The sequence below is a fragment of the Siniperca chuatsi genome, linkage group LG4, assembly GCF_020085105.1.
Source record: "Siniperca chuatsi isolate FFG_IHB_CAS linkage group LG4, ASM2008510v1, whole genome shotgun sequence".
Taxonomy (NCBI): domain Eukaryota; kingdom Metazoa; phylum Chordata; class Actinopteri; order Centrarchiformes; family Sinipercidae; genus Siniperca; species Siniperca chuatsi.
This window is the reverse complement of record NC_058045.1, coordinates 4,143,548-4,164,611: the sequence shown is the minus strand read 5'-3', so window position 1 is coordinate 4,164,611 and position 21,064 is coordinate 4,143,548. Positions and strand designations below refer to the sequence as shown.

The following is a 21,064-nucleotide window of genomic DNA, read 5'->3' as shown; positions in this document are numbered from 1 at the left end:
TTCATCCACTTGCACATAAAGGAATCAAAGGACATGAAATAGCTGACAAGTGTGCAAAGGAAGCAAACCTAATCACACTGACATTACAGTAGCACTTAGTAAAAACGGAAATGAAAACCACAATTAAGCATAAGTTGAAAGAATGGTGGCAGAAGCAGTGGGAAGAAGAGAGAACAGGAAGGTGGTTGTTCAACTTTCAAAGAAAAGTAGGTGTGAACGGGGAGAACCAGGAAAGAGGAAACAATAATATCCAGGCTACGTTTTGGGCACACAGGATTAAACAGCACATTATGTAAAATAGGAAAACATCATACAGGAAAATGTTCAGTCTGTGATCAAGAAGAAACTTTGGAACATGTTATGATTTACTGTCCAAAATATGATGCTGAGAGAAGAGAAGTGACACTGAACCTTAAAGAAATAAAGATGAGGTTTGATTTGCGTGATCTTTTACAAAGACGTTCTGTTATCTGTTGTAGAAAAGGTTTCAGTCGTAGTCATCTGGACACTGTTTTCAGAATCAAGACGTTTCGGCTCCCATCCGGAAGTCATTCTCAATTGTGAAAAAATTGGACGGGAACTGGAAATTTAAACTACTCTGAGTTACATAAGCCCTGCCCTCAGGAAGGAATCTGCCTGAGTATCTGTTAATAGCTAGTTTCACCTGAAACTGACCTAATAGTTTCAAGATGGCCCAGTGATCAGTAATCAGGCCTATTGTTCTCTGGCTGCATCTACTTCATCACTGCTAAGTGCCTGATTAGCATGTGATAGGCGTGACCAAGGTGATAATACACTCTGATAGACTTTGGGCAGATTGAATCTCAGACCACCATTTCTGTTCAAAGAGGGGTTCTCTTTTTTCACAAAAATGGCTTCCTTGACGCCCCGTTCAAACCAACTCTTCTCTCTACTAAGAATCTTCACCTCGCTGTCGTCTGTGCTGATAAAGTCTTTTGTGTTTGTTCTCGCCTATGTACCGTGACATAGGCGAGACCAAACAGCCACTTCACAAAAGACTTTATCAGCACAGACGACACGCTAACTCAGGATTACAGAGCGCCGTGCATTTGCATTTAAAAGCTACAAACCACACATTTGAAGACAGCGAGGTGAAGATTCTTAGTAGAGAGAGGAGTTGGTTTGAACGAAGGCGTCAAGGAACCCATTTTTGTGAAAAAAGAGAACCCCTCTTTGAACAGAAATGGTGGTCTGAGATTCAATCTGCCCAAAGTCTATCAGAGTGTATTATCACCTTGGTCACGCCAATCACATGCTAATCAGGCACTTAGCAGTGATGAAGTAGATGCAGCCAGAGAACAATAGGCCTGATTACTGATCACTGGGCCATCTTGAAACTATTAGGTCAGTTTCAGGTGAAACTAGCTATTAACAGATACTCAGGCAGATTCCTTCCTGAGGGCGAGGCTTATGTAACTCAGAGTAGCTTAAATTTCCAGTTCCCGTCCAATTTTTTCACAATTGAGAATGACTTCCGGATGGGAGCCGAAACGTCTTGATTCTGAAAACAGTGTCCAGATGACTACGACTGAAACCTTTTCTACGATAGAACACTCCTGGACGAATGAGGGACTACACCGTCTCTGTTATCTGTTGTTGTTTCAGTATCTTTACAGAACAAATTCGATAGAGAGAATAGAACTATGGAGTGTTTGTTTTTTTGATTGATTTATCTCGTTTTATTTTCTTTTATTTAATAATTAGTGGATTTATAGTCCACACTCTATTCCAGTTGGTGGCGGTAATGCACCATAACGTTGATTGCCAACCGCCATAGAACTTTACGAAGAAGAAGAGTCTCTCTGCGCTTGCCCAAATCTTCAAAAGCACATTGCGTTAAAGCAGCGTTTCTTGTTTCGCTGTTGATTTAGTTAGAAAATGATACTTTAAGTTGTCTCAGACATACATTGTGCAGCTGCAGGTGTTTTGGTCAGCGCATCGCTTGGCTACAAGTCATGTATCTTGTTCTCTTCCGTAAATTCATCTTCGAGTCTTTTGTTTTGGAAGTTGTGTCTGTGTAACGTTACGCAGGTGTTTAAAAACACGGAGGGAAAGTGTTCACTGACGCCATGTAGATACATACGTACTGCCAGTGTCTGTAATGTGTCTTTGTTTCGATTATTTTACTAAACGTGAGTGTCAACTGTCATATTTGATAACCGTGGCCGCGGCGGGATGCAAGAATCAGAATCAGACGTTGAAAAGTCTCAACAGTCGCTGGTTTTCTTTGACTTGGAGACAACTGGACTGGGTAAGATCACTTGTCCTATGCTGTTATGTGACAGATAAAACTTTATGGTAATGATATAAAGTTTCATGTTTTGTCAGTACACCCCACCACAGCATCAGTGCCCCAACTGCCCCAGCAAAATAAGCGTTCATTTAGCTTCACTGTGATCTCATTCACTGCAAGTTGAATGAATGAGTGAGGAGACTACACACACAAACGCCTGTCCTGATCACTCCACTTTTCCTGCTTATGGAAGATAAAGAAAACGCATAATTCCTACCAGATGCTTCCATAAGACAAAGCTTTCTATTTCAAATTGGGTCTGTTCAAAATTTAGATTTTGCCCTGTTGTAGTTAAATATGACTTGATACTGGGGCAGCAATTAATGATTCTGTGCTAATGGTAATGTTATGTTGGTTAGTCATTTAAAAAAAGTACCAGTTCCCAGAGCCCAACGGGACATTTTGAAACCGCTTATTGTCAGTTTACGGTGACATGAAAGACAGAAAAGCAGCAAAAAGCTGATAAAGGACTTATTAAACGATTAATAGATTATCAAAATTGTCATTAGGGGTGGGCCAAGACAATATATAGCCATGACTATATATATACTGAGACCATATACATTTGGCTACAATCAGGTTTTGTCATACTGTTACATCTCCAGTGTGTCAGACCCCTGTGGACAATGTTTTCAGCTCATTTAGTAGTAATCAGTATGAGTTATGTCAGCGCGTTCGTTTATTTGCAAAAGAAAAGTCTGGAGAGAAGCTATTCCTTAATTTGGCATTTGAGGATCAAAAGCATCTTGTACAAGGATCTTTTCTATTCAGAAAACCACAGTCGGCACGCTATTAACCTGTAGCCATCATCCTAAAAAAAAGAATGCTATTCTTAACATTACACAGTTTTAAATGAGAATGTACAGCTATCTGATAGGTTTCTACAGAGGTGGGGAGGAGCTGTGCTTTAGACTTAGCTCTCCCTTGGGTGGTGCACAGGCTGGTCCAGCCTCTTGGCACACGAGTCCACCCTTCGTGTGGAGACAGTGGAGGAATCCTACACTCCCTCTGTTTGTAAGTTGCTAAAGTCTCTGCTTCGTTCCCCAAAACTGATACTTTTCCTCTCATGGTCATTACAATACATACTGTCCTCAGTACATGATGTTCTTTCCATTTGTATAAATGGAAGCCTGTTTGCAACAGCTAATCAACTTTTCCCTGCAGTCAGCAGGACAACACTTTGAATTGTTAAGCCTCATGCCCTGTGTGTGTGTGTGTGTGTGTGTGTGTGTGTACAAAAGTTTCAACATGGTATTAATATAATAGGCAAGCAACCTTCATTTAAATTTTTAATTTTCACAGTTATAGTATTGTTTTACCCATATCTCCCTCCCTAATTGTTGTTGATTAATTTCAGCCTAACCTAACAGCCTGTGTTTCAGCCTACAATCCTTTCATCATAGGTTTCACATTTGTGTCCCTTTCTTCCCTTCTACATGTTTTATTTCACCAGGTCAGAGTTGTGAGATCGTCCAGCTGGCTGCAGTGAGTGGAGGCCACTCGCTCAACCTCTACATCATCCCTCGGTGTCGAATGCAGCGAGGAGCAGCCAGAGTGACCGGCTTCAGGGTCCGCAGACAGAGACTGTACCTCCATCGGCAACTTGTCCTCACCAACTCCCTGCGGGAGGTCCTGGTCTCCTTCATAGCTTTCCTTCAAATGCTCGGATGCCCGCTTGTCATCGGCCACAACATTCGCCGCTTCGACTGTCCACTGTTGGCTCGAGCTCTCGATGAACTGGACCTCCGAGCAGAGTTTGAGTCATCAGTCTCGGGCTACGTTGACACTCTACCGCTGGCTCGGGAGATGCTGAAGGACCGCCGCCTCCAGAGTTTTCGACAGGAGAACCTGGTCAGGGAGCTGCTGGGTGTGAACTACAAGGCCCATGATGCTTTGGAGGATGTGCGAGCATTACAGGCACTGTATAAGGCGCTTCAGCCCACACCAGAGTTGATCTTTAGGCATAGGTTTACTCTGGACACCATGGAAAACAAACCAGCTGCTAAATCTCTAGTGCACTGTAAGATACCAGAACAGCGCCCCCTGTGGGAGCACTTCAGACTGACAGTGCAGGGCACAGAGAGCAAAGCAGAGGACCACGATGGACAACTTAATGAATTATAAAACTTTTGACATCATAATAAATTATCAGACTGAGCCATAAACAAATGAGACCATAACACAGAAGACTGGCAGCCTTCATCAGCCTGTATATGGTGAATTGTACATTGTGTGCCACAAGGTAGAACACATGAAACCCACTGAATTTGCTTGATGGCACAAAACAAGAGGGCTGCAAACAGAGCTGAAGCTGTGAGAGTTTCCTCCAATGGCTGATGGTGGAACAAATGAAAATCTGACTGGAGAAAATCACTTCAGTGATCCTCTTCGGTGAAGCAAAAAGGAAAACAATGAACTACAGCGCAAATGGATTTTTCCAGCAACAGTTTGTGGAAGCTTTTGAAAGGTGAGGGTACGAAGACAATGCATGCACATCTGAAAGTCACACAGTACTACTTCAGCCACTGCCTAAGCCTACTTCTTCTAGACTTCCTTTATTGGCTTTGTCGATCTGTACGCTTCAGTCTCACTCCTTTTGATTATTCCAGAAACATGCACTTTAATTTATTGCACCATGAATCTTAACGTGGCTGTTGAAATCTGTGTACTGTTTGCTACTTCTTCGCCATTTGTTTCAGCAACAACAAACTGGCAGACTGTCTTTATCCACAATGAGTATTTCTTAACAAAAAACGATTCAGAGGTCTGTTTATGTGATTTTATAAATGGTGAAAATGTAGATAATGGTGGGCAGATTTTTTAAAAAATGTCTGATTATCAGTCATCAATGTGTGGAAATGGTGATGACTGTTGTCAATTTGCCTTGCGTAAATAGTTTGGTTACTGAGAAAATTTGATGTACTTTTATTCTGAATTCTCTTAAAGGTTTCAATGAGCTCTACATAGTTTTATTGGAGGTAAATAAATCTGCTAATAAATATATTGTATTTCTACAGTGTGTCCCAAGTGATACTTGATTGCTGGTTAGTACTTGATAAATATGTGAATATTTCAAGTAGGGCTGCGAGATACGGCTGAAATCAATATCACAATATTAATAAGAATCAGTGTTTTCCCCCATTATTGATATATTTCAGTATATATGGCTCAATTATACATACAATATTCAAATGGATGTTTACAGTTTTTTACAATCGCTATGACAGTTTTTTCAATACATTTAACAAGTTTCCTAAACTCTTAACACGGTTAGCACAACATCCGTCTTTGTAGGCTGTACACATTTCTTGTTGCTTTGATACAAAATGCATACAGTTAACACCGATTTAAAATGCTTGAACTTCTTTTACACACAAGCTCAACCAAGACCAAAACAATGTAATTTTACAGTCAAATTTACAAAAGCTTTCACACTGTATGTCAGAACAGATAACATCATGTTCTAAACATAACTTATATAGGCTAAAGTCAAAGTGAACAGCTGTTCATATTGTGAATTGAAACACAAATATTCCCTGTATTTTATTCCATTGCTAATGAGAAACAGCTTATTGCAATTATGCAAATATATAAATCACAGCTGATCACTGCCAGGGGTGGATAAGGCATGCCAAAAGATTCTTCCCACGGTGCCTTGCCAGAGAAGATATCAGGTGTGATGTGGATGAGAACATGTGGCCAAATGCAGAAGACGGGACAGATTAGAAGATTACTTTGTTTTTTTTGTTATAATTCCGGTCCTTTTTCTGTTTGTATATCTTGCAGTAATGTCCTTTTGCAAATAAAGTCTTCACTGCAGCAATTCTGTGTCTGTTTTTTTTTTTTTTTTTTTTACATAAACTGTACATTTTATAAAGCTACTCTGAGATGGTCATTCATTTTTGTATTGAATTTCTGCAGCAAAAGAAACAAAATGCATGCATTTACTAAACCCAACAAAACAAAAATGTAGAGGCTTCAAAAGAAACTACAATGCAAAACACAATCTATGATCAATACAATATACTGTCTATTGTATAAGGGCAGACCTGACACATAAAATAATGCAGTTTCTGTAATTTTAGCTGATGATAGTGTTTTTTTGTCATTGTGTTATGACTGACTAAATGTTCCTGTTGGAAGAGAACGCGTGTTATTGTTTTGAATAATAATTTGATTTTAAAACATGTTTGCAGTGTTTTGTTAGACACAGTGTATTGTGTTAGTTTATTATTGTATTTTGAAAATTAGTTTTGGGGTTTAGTTTACAATGTGTGATTTTGAGCATGAAATTAACCGTTTTGCCAATTGTGTGTTTTAGGTGTGTTGGTGCGTTAAGAGTTTAGGAAAATTGTGAAATGTATTGAAAAAACTGTCATGGCGATTGTGGAAAAAAACTGTAATGCAATAAACTTCTCAATCATAATGTACATCAGATAAAACTATTTACATATTTAAAACAAAAATACTTAACAGATTTTATTTGGACTTTGAAAGTAACACAGTATACTAACATGATATGATCATACTAGTTCACTGAGTTATCGGGAACTTTGCGAATAAAACCTTAAATCTGAAGTCTGAGGGCGAAGTTAACCAGATAACTAAAGTAAATCTGCTTGTTGAAACAGGCCCTTAATGTGTTTTGACCATTATTGTAAGGTTTAAACAACATACAGTACAGACGCAACACTAAAAATAAGGAGTTCAGACAGTGTAGTAACAGAACAAGGCTTTATTAATCCACTTTTACATACGCATGTTCTCTGCAGTCCCAGGCTACAGCATCACCTTCATCAAAAATGCTAAACCATGCCCTCACTAGAGACATACGAAATGTTCTCACAATAGTTAAATAAAACAATTAAGGTAAAACATTGTGGCCTTCAGATTTGTGTGCATTTGAAGGACATGAGTTAGAAGTGAAAAAATCAAAACGTGATTTCTCTGGCAAGTCCTGGACGTACAGTATTAAAACTAAAAGGTGACGACAACATCAGTAACAAAGGTGTGACCGTCAAATGAAAAGTTAAAATTCAAAATCTAATTCTGTTTGAAACATTGACCTGCACGAGATTCCGTCACTAAATGAAAACCTTTTGAAAAGATGGCAAATAGTAGGTTGGTTGTTGACAAAAATAACTGGAGACTCAACACTTCTAGCGATACAGACGGAGGAATATGAGGTAATGTTTTTTTAATCGAAAAGATGCAGTGATTTTTAACTATAAACGCCCTTCTGTCTCTTAATACTCGTCAATTTTTCAACAATCTTAGCAACAACAAACAACTAAAGGTTTAGTGCATCTATATTAGGGACAAGCTTAGAGATCAACCTACATCACTAACATGGTCAGGAAGTAGGTCAAAGCATTACCAGGGTTGGCTCAGTTCACCTGTAGTCATTCATTCACGTCAAACTATTAAGAGAAATATTTACTCACCGGTAGGTTGGCTGGCTGATAGAGCATTCATTCTCAAAGATTTGATTCAAAATAACCTATAAAAACTGTTAAGAAGAAAATCCACTTCATGATTGATTGGATTCAGATTGACCCTGGTATGAACTCGAATATTACGCAGAAGTTTGCACCATACTGAAATAATCTAGTTACAATATTGTACCAACATGTTGGAAAGCGGTCATCATAAAAGATTTTACTGTGAGGATAAACCACTCACCCCGATATCACAATGTACAGGTAAAACCTTATAATAGAGTGCTGTTTCAGGGATCGTTTCTCTCAGTATATAGATGAAGCAGTACAAACAACAAAACATGCAAAGTCTGAAAAATTGGCTTCAAATACTTAGAAATACAGACATGTCTGTTCCTATAATACTATGAAACTGAATGCAGCATTTTCTTGTACAACTGTACAAGACGTGGATGTGTTAACAGGCTTGGGGTCAAACTGTAGTATATCCAGTATACAACAAGCAGCAGTAGTGCATTTTCAATTATATAGAACTTGGCGTTTTAATCAATATGCATTCCTGATTCCCATGTAGTCGAGCTTAATGGGATGGAGAGAGTTGGCGGCCCTTTCTGCTTGCTCCTGTTTTTTATTTTTATGATTGTTCACTACTTTGAGGAGAAGTTTCCAGACCGTAAACATGCGCTGATAACAGTTAAAAGCAGTAATACTTTCCAGGGTCAGCTTGACTCTGACTAATGTGGCTCATACCATCATCACAGTCGAGACAGAAGGCCCTCTCCAGTACTACATGCTATAAATTAAACATGCACAGGCATCTCAGTATTACACTATATATTCTCAACTGTTGATATACTAACAATATATTTTCCCCCAGAGGTGGATATTTACTTGTTCAAGCTAAATTAAAATGATAAAACTGTTGCACCAGTGAGGAAAGACTTAACTGCTGGCTCATGCTCAGTCCTCAACAACGTGCTACTGTAGTTGTACAAAGCAGTGAGTGGTGGTGCACTGCACCAGTGTAAACATATCCCCCACCCTGCTTCAGTGCTGTTTGAATAAATCACATAACACACAATTATTGTTATGTTTGTCTCAGACCAGAAGATAAGAACAAACAGCTGAAAGTGTATTAGGAATAAAAAGGAAAAATGTCAGAAACACTGAAGGGCAACTAGTAAAAAAAACAAAAAAACAATTATAAATTGCGCATGAACAATATTTTGAGGTCCATCTGCATTTTCCAGGCTGTCAACTGCATCTCACTGTCATCATCAGTGGATGGAGTTTTATTTATTTTTTTTTTTTAGAAGACAATCTCACCAAAAGGTTTATTTATTAGCTGTTCTAGAGCTTTCAGTCGTATCCTGTGATCTTCATCAGCAGACTAGTGTTTGCCCTGTTGTCATGGGATTCAAATTTTCATTTTTTCTGAGCACTTTAAGGACCTTAAGCTCCAGAACAGCTACTAAACTGACCTCATGAGGTTGTTTTCTCAACTGCTGTTTCCAAGGTCAAGAATAAACTTTCATGCAACATTTTAATCAATGCACTTTTTTATTTTGGGTCCTGTTCAGTGTTGTGGACATATTTTACTTTTTATTCTTACTATGTGTCATCTGTCCAGTACCTATAAAGAATGTGGGATGTACACATCCTCTGCTTTTTCTATAAGATGTAATTGCACCACTACAGGTAAAAAAAGACAGTTAAAATCAATTAAAATCCAGCAGCAATGTATTACTGCTGGATTTTAAAGCTATAATTGCTGGAGGCGGTACAGCAGTCCGCAGGTCGAGTTTGGGTTGGGGGGAACAGACGGGACCGTGTCTGAAAGCTCTTTTAGCATACTACCTATTAAAAAGTGCACAGCGATCATTGGCTCAATCCAGAACGCGGTGTAGACCTTGCTGATTCAAACCAGAGGGAAACAAACACAGGTAGTATGAGCTTTCACACACAGACTCACAACTACAGGAGGCAGCAGGCTCGGAACATGGTCATCCCTGACGGGGAGGTGATGTGCAAGGAGACGCTCTCGTTGGCCGAGACAAACAGGACGGTGCCCCGCCTCAGCGTGATGTCAGAGAGGGCGGCGGCAGAGGTTGCCATGGCGTCGCCTTCAATGACCAGGAGGATGCTGGCGCTGTCGACCGGAGCAACAGTGTACTGCTTCACAGAGGCTGCGACCTGCAGGCAGGACGGGCCAGAATAGGTGAGAATGTTTCTTTATGCAGCTTCATAAGATAATAATTAATAATAATTAAAAAAATAAAAAGATTCATTATACCCATCACTCTGTGTCTATCTGTTACCAGCGGTGGAATGTAACTTGGTACATTTACTCAAGTACTGTAATTTGAGGTGCTACTTTATACTGCTACTCCACTACATTTAATTGACAGCATTAGTTACTAGTTACTTTGCAGATTTAAATTAGAAATACAAAATATAAATCAACTAATAAATTATGATGTATTATAGATTAAGCTACCCAGCAGTATATAAAGTAATTAAAATTAAAAACCCACCTTTACCAGCTGCAACGTTAAAGCGATGTGCACATTAATGCATTAATAATTATAATCCAGTAATATGTATGTTTCTGAAATGGGCCATTCTGCATAATGAGTACTTTTACTTTTGGTGTATTTATTATGTTACATGTGGGACAATTTTATATCTGTGAAATTCACTGACAAGTCTGTTTGGAAACCATCTAGGTTGTGTAGCTGTGGGTGGGTCTCCAAAACATTTGAAGCTGTCCACTACAGAACATTTTCACGGCTGACGTTTTGACATGTCATAGCAGGAAAACCACCAGGTGTAACAAATAACACAATAAAGGCTTCATTCCATTAAGAGTTAACAATCCAAGGTTTTAGGTATTATGCTGGCTGGCTGAGTGGAATCGCTTACTGGGGCTCTGCCTGCAATTACAAGTCAGAATGTGTGTTGTGAAAAAGGTGTATGGGAAGATATTTTGACATGCCACAGGAGGAGAAGCGCAGGTGTAAATAATAAAATTAATGATGGTTGAATTCCATTTAGCTGCTTCGGTTTTGTCTTTGGTCCTGTTATTGTCCATGCTGGTTCACTGTCACATTGTCATGGTTTACTGCAGTGGTGGAAGAAGTACTCAGATCTTAGTAAGTAAAAGTTGTAATACCACAGTGTAGAAATACTCTGTTACAAGTAAAAGTCCTGCATTTAAAAGTATTAGCATCAAAGTACAAAAAGTAAAAGTACTTATTATGCAGAATGGCTCATTTCAGAATAATATATATTACTGAATTATAAATAGTGATGCAGACATCATTAATGTTGCAGCTGGTAAAGGTGGGGCTGATTTCCCCTAATTACTTAAATAAAACAGAGCCATTGTTAATATTATAATAATTATTATAATATTACATATTATAACATATTTACTAATACTGTGACTAGTTAAAATGTTTGCTGTGAAAAAAAGTCTATTGGCAGTTGATGTCTGTTTTATATTTTGAAGTATAACAAATACTGATATCAACTAAAACATTTTATCACCACTGATATTTGGTCAACAACCTCGTGAAATGAATCTGACAGTCAAATAATTTAATATCAAAGCTTTATTTTAGAATCAGTTTAAGATGGTGACTCAATTTTTAGGTACAATAAATTATGAGAAATATATATATATATATATACACACACATACATTTAGTTTTCCTTTTCCCTCCTAAAGTGTTATCATTTAGTTAGCTGAGGTTTCTTACCTGTATCCTCATGACAGTGAAGTCTGGCACTGGGGGGTCGTACAGGGTCACGCAGGGGTCTGAAGCGTCCTGGACACATGGGAAGATTTTGGAGCTGGCGGGTGCTGGGCTGTAGCTCAGCATCTCACACAGCGTGTTAACATCAATGTATTTCGGTGTCAGACCGGCCCTCACCGTGTTGTCTGAGCAGGCCATACACTCAATACAGTCTAGATGGATGGAAAGACAGAAAAGGAAAGCAAGTTTTAAATAAGCAGAGCGAGCAGTCAACTCTCCTTCAAATGGAAAAATCAATTCTCAGATACCCTTACAATGTTAATACAAATCAGCCTGAGATGTTGTGAGTTATTTCGTCTCCTCCACTTGCCTTATCTACTTTTACAGTTAGTGATTTCCCAGAATGCCTTTTGACAACAGAATGAATATGTGGGTGGACAACAACGGTGATAGCAAAGGCAAGACTGCCAGTTTTTCCAAAGATAAAGGTGAACTCAACACATCTTATAGCTGCATTGCATTCTGGTCTGTTGAGGCAGCTGTTAGTGAAGACACCGCTACTGCTAGCCCTCTCTGTTTTACTTCAGAGAGAAGCACTATATGTTTCTAAGGGACTGAGCCGTGATGTGACTTCACCAATTTCATTTTCTAGTAAAAGATACACACAGATAAACTGAAACAAAAATGTACTATTTCTATGTGGGTTGTTAAAGGATAACGATAAGTGATGATATTCTTTATTTTTCTTGTCAGAAAATCCTGAAAAGACCAAAACCAACAATTAATTGATCCTATTAACTAAGTATTAAGTATTGTTAGTCCATCCAAACCTGGTATAGCTGACATGTTCCTTCATTACCATGAACACACACACTAGTTTATTTTGACTCAGTCCCACATACACCATCCTGCTGCAGGAAATTCTCACTAGAGCACCAAAATGTGTATTAATTTGCAACTGAAAATAGTCAAGTCAAAACAAGTCAAATTTGTTTATAAGCACGTTTAAAATCAACAGATTTTGACCAAAGTGCTGCACAAATTAAAAGAAACAGGCTGTAAACAGCCAGGACAAAATATATGAAACAATAACACAATAAAATAAAATATATTTAAAACACAAAATAAATTTTGATTTTGAGATTTTTTTTTTTTAAACAACACACACAGAATCCAAAATGTCAAAACTCAGTCTGATTTAAAAGCCAAAAGGAAAAAAAAGAGCTTTCAAACTCAAAAGTGTCCACTGTAGGTGAGGTCCTCATGTGGAGGGGTAGGCTGTTCCATAATTTAGGAGCAGCGATAGCAAAGGCCCGATCTCCACTGTGCTTTTTTCTGGACCTTGGAAAGACCAGAAGCATCTGGTCAGCAGACCTCAGTGATCTCGAGGGAGTGTGCAATGCATTTAACGACTTAAAAACAAACAATAAGATCTTAAAATCAATTCTAAAACGAACTGGAAGCCAATGCAGAAAGGCCAAAATGGGCGTGATGTGATCACGCTTACGTGTGCCTTTAAGAGCCGGGCAGCAGCGTTTTGGACCAGCTGTAGGCGAGAAAGCAGGGACTGGCTGACACCTGAGTAAAGACTATTGCAATAGTCAAGCTGAGATAAAGGCATGAATCACCTTCTTAAGGTCAGTGATGGAGAGAAAGGGCTTGATCCCTGCATTTATTTGTTTATCAAATGTGAAAGTGTTGTCAAAAATCACCAATGAAAAGTCCCCAATTAATGCACAATTTACTCCTGTTTGAGTTGTTTTAGGAAATTACTGAGCCTTTTTAAAAAATGTAACTATATATTTGGGACCTGCTCTTGGACTTGGGGCTGAGTGCCACTGACAGGGTAAGAAAGTCAGAAGGTATTGAGAGACACACTAACACATTGCTGGTCTTTGGCTTTCCATGGGTTTGGTTGACAACAAGAAACATTCAGAATAATGCCAGCTTTAATACTTCACTTGCTGCTTCTCTGTTATACAGGAGCACTGGAGGGACGCTGGAGAGTCAACAATGTAGGAATTCAGGCACATTCCACTGTCGTACTCATTCTCATTCAGCCTGGATAAGATCTAGAGCGCTAAATCTCATGAATACAAACAAAAAGCATCATCTGACCTCCGTAAAGGTAAGCATGAGGCTCGTTGGCTCCCAGGAACATGGCCTGGCCTGGATCCAGGACCATGTGGTTGAGGAAGTAGATGGAGAAGCAGCCGATGTCTCCGGGATACTGGGAGTGAAGGCGGAGCAGCAGGTCACCGTTGCTGCTTGAAGTGTCCTTCCCTGCTGCACCTGCACGGGCCATAAACGTCCACAAGTGTGATTATGTCAGTAAAACATGTTTCAAAAGAGCAGAACAACTGAACTGTGCTTTCTGTTTTGAAATTTGTTTTAAAGCCCCCTATTTGGAGGATTAGAAAATGTCTGATTTTGGCGCCTCCCGGTGGTAGTATCAAAGAAAGACACTGGTACTCGCCCTCCCTCCCTGACTGGGGGACACTGAGATGAATGGGCTAAAGCAGCACATGCAGTAGATTGCACCACTTTAACTGGAATTGTCTCATTATTAACAGAAAGAATAATTTGAAAGAGGCTATAACAAATCTACACATAGCGGCTTTAATTCAATTAATGTTTTGATACATTAATATACTTCATTAATTCATTTCTTGAGCTTTTACTGCTTAATAAAATATCATATTTCAGTGTTTTAACTGGCAGCTGTCTTTTGTAAAGCTGTGAGGATGCTGGCCCTCCTCTGTAATAGTTTATTTAGGTGTACTTGTGCTTCAGTATGTACAACAACTTGGTGGATGATTTTTTTCCCCTCAACTGGTGCATATCTCTCTTTCTAACACACTTGCATCAGATACCAAATTGTTGACTATGATACAATTAAAGATTGTTTCCACATATTGAGCTATTCTCTCATGGTCAAATAGACTATAGTAGAGTGTGCAGCAAAGGAAAGCACATGCTTAAATGCCTCACTTCTACACACATATCATATAACATATGAGTGTTTTGACTCTTAAGTGCTGACTGGTAAATGCTTAATGACAAAACAACTAAACTAACTGAATAAAACCAGGTAATATGCATTTGCTTTCTGCTTTTCGGAGCTCCAATAGCTACATCCCTCAGCCTCCTCACCCTCTTCCGTGACTCTCTTGACCAGCATGTTGAGCTGATCCACGAACACCTTCTTCTCACAGTTCATCATCCTGGTGAAGCACTTCTTCAGCACCTGGCTCGTATGAACCGCATCTCCCATGCTGCACTGCAGCTCCTCCGCTGCCTCATTTCCCACCAGAGCCCGGAACTCTGGGACAGCTGATGGATGCACACACGTGCACAAGGCATGAATTTATGAACTTCAAAGTACAGTACTTTACCTCTCCATCCATTATATTATACACAGTATATGTATGGGTTTGACACCAAAAACATCTTTTTTTTCCCTCGTTTGTGTCCAAAATCAATCCAAAATCCTCTAATGACCCTGTGGGACTTTGGGACTCACATTTGAGGAATCCCAGGATCTCCTCCACTGGTCTGAAGCCACAGAGGCCCTGGAAGCGGGTGAGAGCGATGGCCATCTCCGGCTTGTGGTTGTGGTCTGGATAGTGCTCCGGAAACTGAGCATGGAGACGAGCAGCTAACTCCTGACCAAACCATAATAAGAGAAAAGGAAAAGGGTTACTAAAGAGAGCATGTAGACTAAAGTCTGTTCAGTTCATACACAGGGCCAATGGTTTTACTGTTCAATACTGTTGAAATTTGCCTTCACCTATTTTCCAAATAGGCATTTCAGGAGACAACATAAATAGTTTAAAAGGGACAGTTCCATTATATTAAAAAAATGCAGACATCTCTACGGCCGATATCTCCACAACTCAGCAACTCACACCAAAACAATCTAGATGGATAAATAGCACTACAGGTAAGAGGAAAAATATGTGTTTTTGATTGTGGGGTGAACTGTCCCCTTAGGCGTTGAACTGAACTGACCTGCACTGGTTGAATCGTGGACTTTTTAAAAATGGGAATAAACCTTTAAGCAACTATACGAAATAATACAAATATACAATGACAGTGATTACTGATTTGTACTAATACATGACAAATTAAATAGGTTGTACTAAAGCCCCCATCACACGGCCCTCTTCTCTTAAAAAAGGCAACATGTCTTAAAAGAGTAGTCCAATGATTTAGTATTGCATTTCTATTATACTGTCGGACTCAGGATGGACATTTTTTTAAGAAGTATCAAAATCGATGCAGCAGAGATATCATCATTTTTATTCCATGCATTCTTCTCAAAACCTGGCGCCTACTGGACCACTTCCATTCGGTTGGAGATTCGGGTGTGTTGTAGTCTTCAGACCCAACTGAGGCTGACTCAAGCGCCATCACTTGAGGACATTTATCAGATTTCGAGCAGCTTCCTCTGAAGCCACAAAAGTCTTTATACAACTTTTTTCACATATGCAGTAGTACTCCCCAAAACCTGTAAACAGACTTTGATATGTAAAATTGGTGCACTTCCCCTTTAAGGTAACATTCACACACAACTTTTGAGAAATTTACATTTCCTTGTCTACAGTGGTAGGAACTCACTACAGTTTGTGAGTGGTGACATATATCACAATTAATACTTAAATACTAATGATACTTATGTATATTCAGTCTGATATCTATGTATATTCTGAGGATATTGTTGATAGTGTGAAACTGTAGGCGATTTTTGTTTTACAGCTTTCTGGTTCATATTTCAATCAGCCGTACAGCATACTGTTTTCTATGTTTGCATTTAAACAATCCATGCTAAACGATTTCCCAATTCAGAATAATGAGTCATCTTACACAGAATTTGAACATTGTGTAGGCGTGTGTGTTTGTGTACTCACTCTGTTGGGGTGGGCCTGTATGGACAGGGCTGTATTGACAGAGAGGACTTTGAAGAGGAAGGGCAGCTGACCCTGGAAGGTGTCTTTGACCTTGGAGCCCAGGCAGGCAGGGAAGTGGGCGATCCACTGGCCCAGCGTGGTCTGTGCGATCCTGTTGTCTTTAATCTGGGCATCACCTTTTGGGTGGGCACCCATCCACAGCTGGAGGAGACAGCAGAGATTACTTCAACATTACGTTCAGATGGATAGGTTATGTCCAATATTGAAATTTCAAAATACTCATTATCAGAATTAGTGGGTTGAGGTAGAAGCAGACTAAAGATTGCAGACGTGGGTTTGTGACTAGAAGGTTGACGGGTCAAAATCCTGATCTAACTGGAAAAATAAAAGTGGGACACTGAATGTGAAACACTTTCTCAACATGAACCAACGATGAGTGCTGAATCCCATTTAAAAGTATAATTAATCCCAGAATAAATAAAACTTGAAAAACGTAGACATGGCAGTTCTGTTGCTTCCCTCCTTTATCCTCTGTTAACAAGCTTCCTAAGGGAGTCCCAGTTGTCCCTAGGCCCTCTGAGAGAAAGGCCTGGTATCTTACATTTAATCAATATATCTAATGCCAAAGTGATTTATACTCAGTGACAAGGGAGGAATCCTAACCATCTCACTCAGTGTAAATCACTCTGGATAAGAGGGTTACTCTAATGCCTTAAATGTAAATGAAGGATTCTGTCTCTCAAGGACACACACTTGTTAGTGGACAAACACTGACTGCAGCGGTGAGGCTCAAACCTGTAAACTTTTCGGTACAGGGTGGACTCAGTACTCAGTAACAGTCTCAGTACTATTCAAATAACATACAGTCATTGGTTACTTTTTTTATAATCACACAGATGACTTATTTGCTTTCAGTCTTGTTCCATTGTATTAACATATTGCTGCTTTTTGAGTAAATACTGTCATGTTACATATCGATGCACACATACGTTTAAACTTGTTATCACTGCTAGATTATGTCTATTTCCTCTCAGGCAAAACTCAGATCTTATCAATAAAAACACTGGAATGCAACAGAACAATTGTATAGACAAACAAGGGTTGTGATAGTATCTCATACTATACAATGACATACAACTGTTAGGCTAACAAGTCGCAGACATGCTAAACAATAAGTCACATACTGTAATGTAGGATTTAACATCCATATAACCCTCTGACTATAAGCATGAAAGCTAATATGAACCATGGCATGTGACAGTAATGTGTCTTGCCGTACGTGAAAATGTCACCACTGTCATAACCTGAACTTATGACCTTCATGACAAATCCTGCAGGGCTGCTGTAGCTAAATAAAGACTTGTGAAGGGCATGGAGAGAACAAGGCTCTCTGTCAAGACACTGAGGCAGAGTGTGAACACTGCAGAGCAAAATTTCCCAATTTTAAAGATCCTATAATGCAACAATAAGTGTTACCATCTCAAAACCTGCTATACAAGTGTAGTTATCTTAACAAACTACACTGAAAATCAAATCTTTAAGTGATATCTCAGACAACTGGAAGGAAAAACTCTGTTCCAGTGTTTAAATAATTACATTAATTGACCTAGAACTGCTGTTCACTGTAAAATGAAAGCTATAGACTCATGCTATCTCAGGTAGTTCTGGTCCAACTCTGGCAAAACTTGGAAACATTTTGTGTCTCTGTATTGTAGTCCATCATTTTAAAATGTTCAGTTCTGATACAACTTATAAGGATGACACATATTCTTTCTGACTTGACCATTGAGTGCTTGCATCATTTCTGGAGGATGACTTGGGTTTTTTTTGACACGTTTACTTAATTTTAAATTACAGTTAAAATCATTCTGTCACAGCCTGCAATTTAAAACATGTTCATGCATTTTATATATCCACTTGTTTGTCAGTAACCTCCAACAGAGACAATACACCCCCGTCTCTGAGTAGTGGGGGTTAAGTGTCTTGCTCAAGGACCAGTCTAGTGACTTGAACCAGTTCCTTCCCAGTAATAACCTTACCTCTGCATAGGGCTTGCCATCCTCTATGACAGCTAGCGGGTCTCCACCAACCACTAGTTTGGCCACCTCGCTGTCCTGCCCGACCTTCCCCCACGCATAATTTTGCACGGCACAGGTCAGGGGAAACACTGAGGAGGGACAAAATTTAGTGTGTGAATTCAATTCTTAAAAAAAAAAGTGAATACAGAACTGAATCCAGTATATTCAAGGGGCCTCCAGTCCTTTACAACTGTAAAACAAACACAAGACTCTTTTGTTAGCCTTCCTACAGGTGTACAGAAGTTTGTATCTCCGTCTGAGTCTGTGTGTCTATCACTGATTGTCTACCTGTTTCCAGTGGTGGAATATAACTAAGTATATTTACTCAAGTAATTTACTTAAGTCCAAATTTGACTTTACTTGAGTCTTTTCTTTTCATTCCACTTTATACTTCTACCCCACTACATCTCAGAGGAAAATAAACTACTTTTTACTTCACTACATTTATCTGACAGCTTTAGTTACTAGTTACTTAAAAAATATGTTTTGTGATAAATTAAACTACCCAACAGTATATAAAAGTACAGCTGAAACGATTAGTCAATTAATCAATTAGCTGATTGACAGAAAATTAATTGGCAACTATTTTGATAATCGTTCAAGCCATTTTTCATGCAAAAACATGGTTCCAGTTTCACAAAAGTCTGGGTCTGGGAAATTGTGATGAGCATTTCTCACTATTTTCAGAATTTTTACAAACAAAACAATCAATCGATTAATGGAGAAAATATCCAGCAGACTGATCCATAATGAAAGTGATCTATAGTTGCAGCCCTATACAAAATTGTTCTAAATTAGCTCCACCTCAACCAACTACAACAGGAAAATCCTGTTTTTACACTTATGCACGAGTAATAATAACCTAATGATATAATATATAATAGTATAACAGTCACAGGGGACATTTATCAGCACTGAGTACTTTTACTTTTAATAGGCCTACTTTATCTACATTTTTCTGATTATACTTACATACTTTAACTTAAGTAACATTTCCAATGCAGGACTTTTACTTATTTTTTACTTTTACTTAAGTAAAGGAATACTTCCTTCACCACTGCCTGTTACATGATCAAACTGTTACCCCAGGCAGGAAAAAGCTAAACATGTTCTCCTTTCCACGCTGAATACAGTTTGGCTTATAATAAACTGGTTTCCTAACTACATAACCAGGCTTGTAGTTCAATAAGGCGTGGCATAAGGGAGAAATAATCAAATGCAGCCTGCCTAAATATATACCCTCATTGTAAAACAGTAAAACAGCGGAAGCAGATTCCTCCGCGGATACAATATTTGACAGAACACCGGCCAGCTTACGATGCGACGTTCATTGACAGAAACGCACACAGTAAGCAGGTTTAGATTTGCGAGGGACTCAGTCTGTTCACCGGTTTGAATAAAAACACTTCGCGTGTGGCATTTTATATGTTGGTGAAAAAGGCCATGCTAGTTACATGTTTTTTCACAGTAGTGCTAACAGCGCTGCTGCTTTAAACAGTCCGCTTCCCATCAAACAAAACAAAACGCCGGGCTGAAATAATGATGTGGGTGCTCAACAACGGGCTTTTTTCTTCAGTCTCACCGTGTCTATAACCTGTATCCGGTGTCGTGTAATGTAAATAAACCGTTGCTCCATTAGCTAGCTAAATGTTTATCGAGTGAACAGATGATTTTAAACAGTTATTAAGGAGAAAATCTCGCTCACCTCTCACTTCCTCCATGGCTGCAACGTCGGCTGTCGGAACGCGGCTGACGTCACGATCGGCGGGTAACGTCACTACTTGACCAACGATTTTTTAAATTTATTTATTTTTTCCCACTTTGATTTAATAAGCTACACGGTGGTGGAGGAAGTACTCAGATCCTTTAAAAGTACTAATATCACGCTGTAAAATACTCTGTTACAGGTAGAAGTCCTGCAATGAAAATGTTGCGTAAGTATAATCAGAAAAATGTACTTAAAGTATTACAAGCAAAAGTACTCAATGCAGAAAAATGGCCCCTGTGACTGTTATATCATTAGATTATTATTACATGAATTAATATAAAAGCAGGATTTTAATGTTGTCGTTGGTTGAGGTGGAGCTAATTTGTAGCTATTTGGTATAGGGCTGCAACTAATGATTATTTTCATTATGGATTCATCTGCTGATTATTTTCTCCATAAAATCGATTGATTGGTTGTAAAAATTCTGAAAATAGTGAGAAAAGGCCCAGTTACAGAATTACCCAGAGCCTAAAGTGACAACTTCACAATGCTTGTTTTGTCCAACCAATGGTCCAAACCTCAAAATTATTTTAAAAATAAATTAAAATGATTAGAAGGGAAAGCCTCAAATCTTCACATCTGAGAAGCTGGAATCATGAAATGTTTTTGCATGAAAAATGACTTAAATGACTGTCAAAATAGTTGCCAATTCATTTTCTGTCAATCGACTAATCGTTTCTGCTACTTCATATTTTGTGTGCAAAAATCTTAAGTTGTAACTATTAACTAAAGCTGTCAAATAACTGTAATTGTCTATTTCCCTCTGAAATGTACAGTACAGTACTTGAGTAAATGTAC

At 38.8% G+C, this 21,064-nt stretch overlaps 2 protein-coding genes across 4 annotated transcripts; one reads left to right on the top strand and one right to left on the bottom strand.

Annotated features, from left to right (window-relative positions):
• The first annotated feature begins 1,585 nt into the window (after window positions 1-1,585).
• On the top strand, window positions 1,586-8,309 carry trex4 (three prime repair exonuclease 4). The gene is made up of 2 exons (XM_044192729.1): window positions 1,586-2,272; window positions 3,768-8,309. The coding sequence occupies exons 1-2, from the start codon at window positions 2,197-2,199 to the stop codon at window positions 4,436-4,438; spliced, it is 747 nt and encodes a 248-aa protein (XP_044048664.1). The 5' UTR covers window positions 1,586-2,196; the 3' UTR covers window positions 4,439-8,309.
• On the bottom strand, window positions 7,035-20,395 carry mpi (mannose phosphate isomerase). 3 transcript variants are annotated; one of them, XM_044192724.1, is made up of 8 exons: window positions 20,204-20,358; window positions 18,460-18,587; window positions 16,421-16,621; window positions 15,034-15,175; window positions 14,664-14,843; window positions 13,629-13,802; window positions 11,514-11,722; window positions 7,035-9,945 (listed from the first exon to the last, which is right to left on the bottom strand). In XM_044192724.1, exons 1-8 carry the CDS (start codon window positions 20,217-20,219, stop codon window positions 9,727-9,729), a joined length of 1,269 nt encoding a protein of 422 aa, XP_044048659.1. In that variant the 5' UTR covers window positions 20,220-20,358; the 3' UTR covers window positions 7,035-9,726. The 3 variants fall into 3 exon arrangements, with proteins under 3 accessions (XP_044048659.1, XP_044048660.1, XP_044048661.1); XM_044192725.1 differs by lacking the exon at window positions 20,204-20,358 and adding an exon at window positions 20,081-20,105; XM_044192726.1 differs by lacking the exons at window positions 7,035-9,945; window positions 11,514-11,722 and adding an exon at window positions 12,489-12,851 and having other exon boundaries at window positions 20,204-20,395.
• Between the last annotated feature and the right edge of the window lie 669 nt (window positions 20,396-21,064).